General features: G+C 45.2%; 1 protein-coding gene across 1 annotated transcript in view; it reads right to left on the reverse strand.

The window, feature by feature from the left end:
• Positions 1-5,252, reverse strand: part of LOC128545775 (solute carrier family 35 member F4) — a 5,567-nt gene extending 315 nt beyond the window's left edge. The window contains exons 1-7 of the mRNA XM_053516408.1: positions 5,095-5,252; positions 4,462-4,759; positions 1,358-1,577; positions 1,136-1,261; positions 856-1,048; positions 644-733; positions 1-506 (exon numbers count right to left, since the gene is read on the reverse strand). The exon at positions 1-506 is cut by the window's left edge and continues 315 nt beyond it. Coding sequence (XP_053372383.1) covers positions 340-506; positions 644-733; positions 856-1,048; positions 1,136-1,261; positions 1,358-1,577; positions 4,462-4,759; positions 5,095-5,170 — 1,170 coding nt within the window. The 5' untranslated portion in view covers positions 5,171-5,252 and the 3' untranslated portion in view covers positions 1-339. The remainder of the gene's footprint in view (positions 507-643; positions 734-855; positions 1,049-1,135; positions 1,262-1,357; positions 1,578-4,461; positions 4,760-5,094) is intronic.
• Positions 5,253-7,020: the final 1,768 nt, after the last annotated feature.

Raw genomic sequence — 7,020 nt, forward strand, 5'->3', positions numbered from 1 at the left:
AGTGTTAAGGGGAAGTGTTGATGAGTGTTAAGGGGAAGTGTACATGAGTGTTAAGGGGAAGTGTACATGAGTGTTAAGGGGAAGTGTCGATGAGCGTTAAGGGGAAGTGTACATGAGTGTTAAGGGGAAGTGTTGATGAGTGTTAAGGGGAAGTGTACATGAGTGTTAAGGGGAAGTGTCGATGAGCGTTAAGGGGAAGTGTACATGAGTGTTAAGGGGAAGTGTACATGAGTGTTAAGGGGAAGTGTACATGAGTGTTAAGGGGAAGTGTTGATGAGTGTTAAGGGGAAGTGTCGATGAGCGTTAAGGGGAAGTGTCGATGAGCGTTAAGGGGAAGTGTTAGGTGTTGAGTGTTTTTCGACTCCACACTGAACTGATCCACTGCAGAGTTTTCTCGTCCCAATCCTCCGGAAACAGCAGCAGCATGAACGCAGCAGAGATCAAACCCATCGCTCCCAAGCGCATGTCACTGAGGGGCGGAGCCTCCAGCACCCACACATCCACTGCTGTGTACACACACACACACACACACACAGTATTAGCTTAAACAGCAACAGGTGAAGACGGTACAGTTAATAATAATGGTATGGCGATCATGTGACTGCAGACTTCAGGAGGTCATGTGACTGCAGGAGGTCTGAACCTGCGCTGGCTGGAACCGTGAGCAGAACCCCGAGTGAGATGAGCGCAGGGTACGTGCACACTCCTCCCATGTACACTATTGTATTAAACCCTACAACACACACACACACACACACACACAGATAGTTGCATTATGCATTTGAGATTACTACTGACACCCTGCTCACTGTAGTGCCCCTCTGTAGTGCACTAGGTGTGTGTAGGAGTGTGTACCGAGCAGTAGTGATGCTGTGGTGCAGAGTGTGTTCCATGGCACGGGCTGAGACGGAGGCCAGAACTCCACATGAGTGACGTACAGCAGCACACACACCCAGGACTGCAGCACAATCGTACACACACCCACACAGCACAACAACACACTCGCAGGGCCGGGCTCAAGCGTCCCCATGCGCTTCCTGTACAACACCTGAGGAATCAACCACAGCCGAGAGACACACGCTGTTAATGCAACACACACACACACACACATACACATACACACGTGCACACTCACATTATACAGAGCCGAGCAGGAGGCTGATCCGACCCCCAGAGCCACGCCTCTGATCGAGTCGCTGTAGAAACCATCAGAGTACGCTAACATCACGATGCCTGTAATGGAGACGATCACCGCTACCACCTGGGGGGAGGGGGGGGGGATTTTACTGTACTGAATCTGTTGCTTTCTGTGTGTGTGTGCGTGTGTATGTGTGTGTGTGTGTGTGCATTATGAGACCCTGATTCCCAGGAAGCGCTCTTTCAGGCAGATCCAGGTAAGCAGGAAGGTGAAGGCAGAGTTACAGCACATCACAGCGCTGCAGTCCGTCACTGACGTCCTGCTGAGAGCGCGCAGGAACAGGAACCCCGACACACTCCAGAGCACAGAGAACGGTGCGGAGAACCTCAACAACACCCTCACTGTCACCTCCACATCGCCCAGGAACTTCACACTCCTCCTACACACACACACACAGGTTAACATTAGCATGTTACTGACGTTAGCATGACATATTCCAAGGCATTTTTTACATTTAGTCTGTATTTCGGTGTAAAGCTGCTGCTATTGTGTTTATGAAAATGTTTAACAGCAGACAGTCTGGATTTGTCTGGAGGTACGAGTGTTTGTTTAGCTTCACATTAATCTGACAGAATTAGGTTTTAAAACCAGATTAGCGCTAATCAGCTTTGGAGACATTTAAATGAAGTTCTAATTAAAAAAGCAGCTTTGTTTTCTCTTTAATGTAAACACCTGTAAATAAACATCAGCTGTTATTCATCACTGTTGTGTTTAACTAATGTTTGAATGATCAAATAAAACATTCAAACACATATGTAACACACAAACACACACAACCTCAGATACTCCATTAACAATACTGCAGCATTACAGTCATTCATTATAACTCATCCCCCTGATGCTCATCACACTGACGCTCATCACACTGACGCTCATCACACTGACACTCATCTCACTGATACTCATCACTGACGCTTATCACACTGACACTCATCACTGACGCTTATCACACTGACGCTCATCAGTGCTGCTCATCACACTAACACGCATCACTGACTCTCATCACACTGACACTCATTACACTGACACTCATCTCACTGACACTCATCACTGACGCTCATAACACTGACGCTCATCACACTGACACTTGTCACTGACACTCATCACACTGACACTCAACTCACTGACACTCATCTCACTGACGCTCATCACACTGACGCTCATCTCACTGACACTCATCACTGACATTCATCACACTGACGCTCATCACACTGACACTTGTCACTGACACTCATCACACTGACACTCAACTCACTGACACTCATCACTGACGCTCATCACTGATACTTATCATACTGACACTCATCACACTGACACTTGTCACTGACACTTATCACACTGACACTCATCACACTGACTCTCATCATTAATGCTCATCACACTGACATTCATCACTGACCCTCATCACACTGACAAACATCACACTGACACTCATCTTACTGACACTCATCACACTGACTTTCATCACACTGACACTCATCACTGACACTCATCACACTGACGCTCATCACACTGACGCTCATCACACTGACGCTCATCACACTGACGCTCATCTCACACACTCATCACTGACACTCATCACTGACACTCATCACACTGACGCTCATCACACTGACGCTCATCACACTGCCGCTCATCACACTGACACTCATCTCACTGACCCTCATCACACTGACCCTCATCACACTGACCCTCATTACACTGACCCTCATCACACTGAAAAACATCACACTGACAAACATCATACAGATACTCATCTCACTAACACTCATCTCACTGACACTCATCTTACTGATACTCATCACACTGACGCTCATCACACTGACGCTCATCACACTGACGCTCATCACACTGATACTTATCACACTGACAAACATCACACTGACACTCATCACACTGACACTCATCACACTGACAATCATCACACTGATACTCATCACACTGACACTTATCACACTGACCCTTATCACACTGACACTCATCACACTGACAAACATCACACTGACACTCATCACACTGACACTCATCACACTGACACTTATCACACTGACCCTCATCACAATGACACTCATCACAATGACACTCATCACACTGACAAACATCACACTGACACTCATCACACTGACCCTTATCACACTGACACTCATCACACTGACAAACATCACACTGACACTCATCACACTGACACTCATCACACTGACACTTATCACACTGACCCTCATCACAATGACACTCATCACAATGACACTCATCACACTGACAAACATCACACTGATACTCATCTCACTGACGCTCATCACACTGACGCTCATCACACTGACAAACATCACACTGACAAACATCACACTGACGCTCATCACACTGACGCTCATCACACTGACGCTCATCACACTGACGCTCATCACACTGACGCTCATCACACTGACGCTCATCACACTGACAAACATCACACTGACAAACATCACACTGACGCTCATCACACTGACGCTCATCACACTGACGCTCATCTCACTGACACTCATCACTGACACTCATCACTGACATTCATCACACTGACACTCATCTCACTGACCCTCATCACACTGACCCTCATTACACTGACCCTCATCACACTGACACTCATCACACTGACAAACATCACACTGACGCTCATCTCACTGACACTCATCACTGACACTCATCACTGACATTCATCACACTGACACTCATCACTGACATTCATCACACTGACACTCATCTCACTGACCCTCATCACACTGACCCTCATTACACTGACCCTCATCACACTGACACTCATCACACTGACAAACATCATACAGATACTCATCTCACTAACACTCATCACACTGACACTCATCTCATTGACACTCATCTTACTGACGCTCATCACTGACACTCATCTTACTGATACTCATCACACTGACGCTCATCACACTGACCCTCATCACACTGACACTCATCACACTGACACTCATCACACTGACACTCATCACACTGACAAACATCACACTGACCCTCATCACACTGACAAACATCACACTGACACTCATCACTGACACTCATCACACTGACACTCATCTCACTGACACTCATCACTCACATTCATCACACTGACATTCATCACACTGACACTCATCACACTGATCCTCATCACACTGACACTCATAGCACTGACACTCATATCACTGACACTCATCACACTGACGCTCACTCTCCACCTTTGCACTTGAGTTTATTTGGATGTAACCTGCTGTGAAACCAACCTGAACCGGGCAGAGGGCGTGTCTCTGTGTCTGTTAGTCAGCAGGGATCCGATATAATACAGAGGGAACATCAGCAGGTTCCAGATGCTGTAGAACCAGAAGATGAAAAATGGAGCGTTGAAGTGTGTGAGAGTTTGTTTAGCACTGTGAGCTGCCCACACCCACGTTGTCGCCATGCCGACACCCAGCACCACACCCACTGCTAACCGCAACATCACCTTGAGCCGACACCGGCACGGACGCTCAATCGGCCCCGACTCCTGCACCGACGCACACTCCTCAGTGCTCATGTCAGCATCTGCACACAAACACACACAGAAATAAACAGCTTCCATCAGGAGAGGTTCCCCTGGAGAACGTTACACCACACGTCACTCTACATCTACATCAGCAGGAACAAACTTGACTGTGGTGTTGTAAGTGGAGGAAAAACAAACATTCTAATAATGTGCTTTACAAGTTTTACACTTTTATATAGTGAATATCAGCGCTGTATGAAACTTTACACATCAGCTCTTACAAACCCGAAATCAGTTGGAGATGGAACGCGTTACAGTGAGAAAGCTGAAGTCAGCAATTTGACAGCTCAATATAAACATCTTTTCCTAAGAAAGAAAGAAAGTCAGGTCATACCTGGGGTGGAGGGTGTGTGCAGCGCAGCAGGAGGAGGTGTGGAGCATGGAGCCACCTTCGCTGAGAGTTTGTTCATGACTCTGGGTATTTGTTTTCTCCTCTAACGTCTGAGAGATCCTGGTGTGAGTCTGTTGTAAATGAGAGGAGGCCTGCGTGCCACAGTAAGCTTACACTGATCTGATCCACTCACTTAACCCAAATTAAACCCCTGCTGAAACACACTGGGCGAGAGGGTGAGCTCACACACTCGCTGCTTTGCGGTGATCATGAACTGCATGAAAGTCTGGGTTTAAAACACTTAAACACACGAGAGCAGAACCTCAGAGAACCAGAACAGTAAAGCAACCTGAAGAAGGAAAACTGCTCAACAATAAATAAAGGTTCAGAAAACACACAGTGAAGCTCGTTAAAAGGAAAGGTGGAGACTTTAATCAGAAGGTGTGATTAGAGGAGGAACAAAGCTGCACATCAGGAAGTGAATATAAAGTCCTTAATTACATTGTCAGGTTTAATGCAAGCATCATTACATCTGTATGAAGTTAAAGGTTGGTTGTCACAAACTTGGTACACAGTCAGTGATGAAGAAAAGAAGATAAAAAAAAACAGAAATAAAACGGAAATTAGAAAGTAATTAGAAAGAAGACCAAAGCCTTGTAATGGAGGTGTAAATACACTGGTTTAACACGAGGGAGATCAGGAACATTAAAGAACAACTGAGGTGGAGACAAGAACAGGTGGCAAAACCAACATTATCTTTTAAAATAAAAGTCCCTGTAAATCTCACTGCACTGACATGCGGTTATGACTGGAGGTTCCTAACACTAATCAACATGACCTGTCTCAAGTGGACACGTTTACACGTTGTTTAACTTGGAAACTGGACCTTTAGGACCGCTGGTACGTCTCTGATCAGAATTTACCAGATATATCATCACACCACCTTCTTGGTGGCGACACAAATTGTGTACTCTCCCCCGTTTTAGACCGTAGCTCGTCCAAAAAAGCTCCCCTTTCTAAATCAGCACGTTTAATTAAACTTTTTCTTAAATCATATGGTATAGCTGACGTTGGTGGTTTCGTAACCCTACTACCAGAGAATATTTCTTCTTTTCCTCTGTTCATAAGTTCTTTTCCTGTATAGATGCTTTTTTCTTAGACAAGAGACTTCTTCCTTTTATTACCAAATGTCATTATGAAGCTATAGTTATATCTGATCATGGTCCCCTAATTATGAAAATGCGTATCCCCAATACACAATCCAGTTACCGTCCCTGGAGGTTAAACTCCTTGCTTCTATCAGAGGAAGCTTTCACTGAATTCATTTCCTGAGATTACATTATTCCTTGAGATCAACCAAACACCAGGGATGTCCTCTTCAACTATATGGGAGTCACTTAAGGCATATTTACGAGGCCAGATAATTTCATATTGCGCAAAGAAGAATAAAAATGACACTGAACGCTTTAAGGAACTGGCTGATGAGATACTGGAGCTCGATAGACTATATAGTTATGTACCCTCTGCAGACATAATGAAAAAGCGTATACTTTTGTAAACTGATCTCCTGTCAACAAGGCAGGCTAAATATCATTTCTAAATTAAGACATATGTCCTATGGGGCTGGGCGAACACTTGCTCATCAGCTAAGGCAAAGCACTGCCAATCAGTCTATCCCTGTAATTAACAATGAGCAGGGCTTAAAAAATACTGATAGCCTTCAAATTAATGCATGTTTCCGAAATTATTATCAGTCACTATATACTTCCGATTCATGTGTCGATCCTCTTTCCCTGGAGGACTTTTTCAATTATATACATATCCCTTCTATAGATCCAGTGAATGTTGCTGAATTGGAAGAAAATCTCACGGTGGAAGAGATAGCCTCAGCAATTAGATCTATGCAGAGTGGCAAGTCACCAGGACCGG

The sequence above is a fragment of the Clarias gariepinus genome, chromosome 17 (genome assembly GCF_024256425.1).
Source record: "Clarias gariepinus isolate MV-2021 ecotype Netherlands chromosome 17, CGAR_prim_01v2, whole genome shotgun sequence".
NCBI classification, from domain to species: Eukaryota; Metazoa; Chordata; class Actinopteri; order Siluriformes; family Clariidae; genus Clarias; species Clarias gariepinus.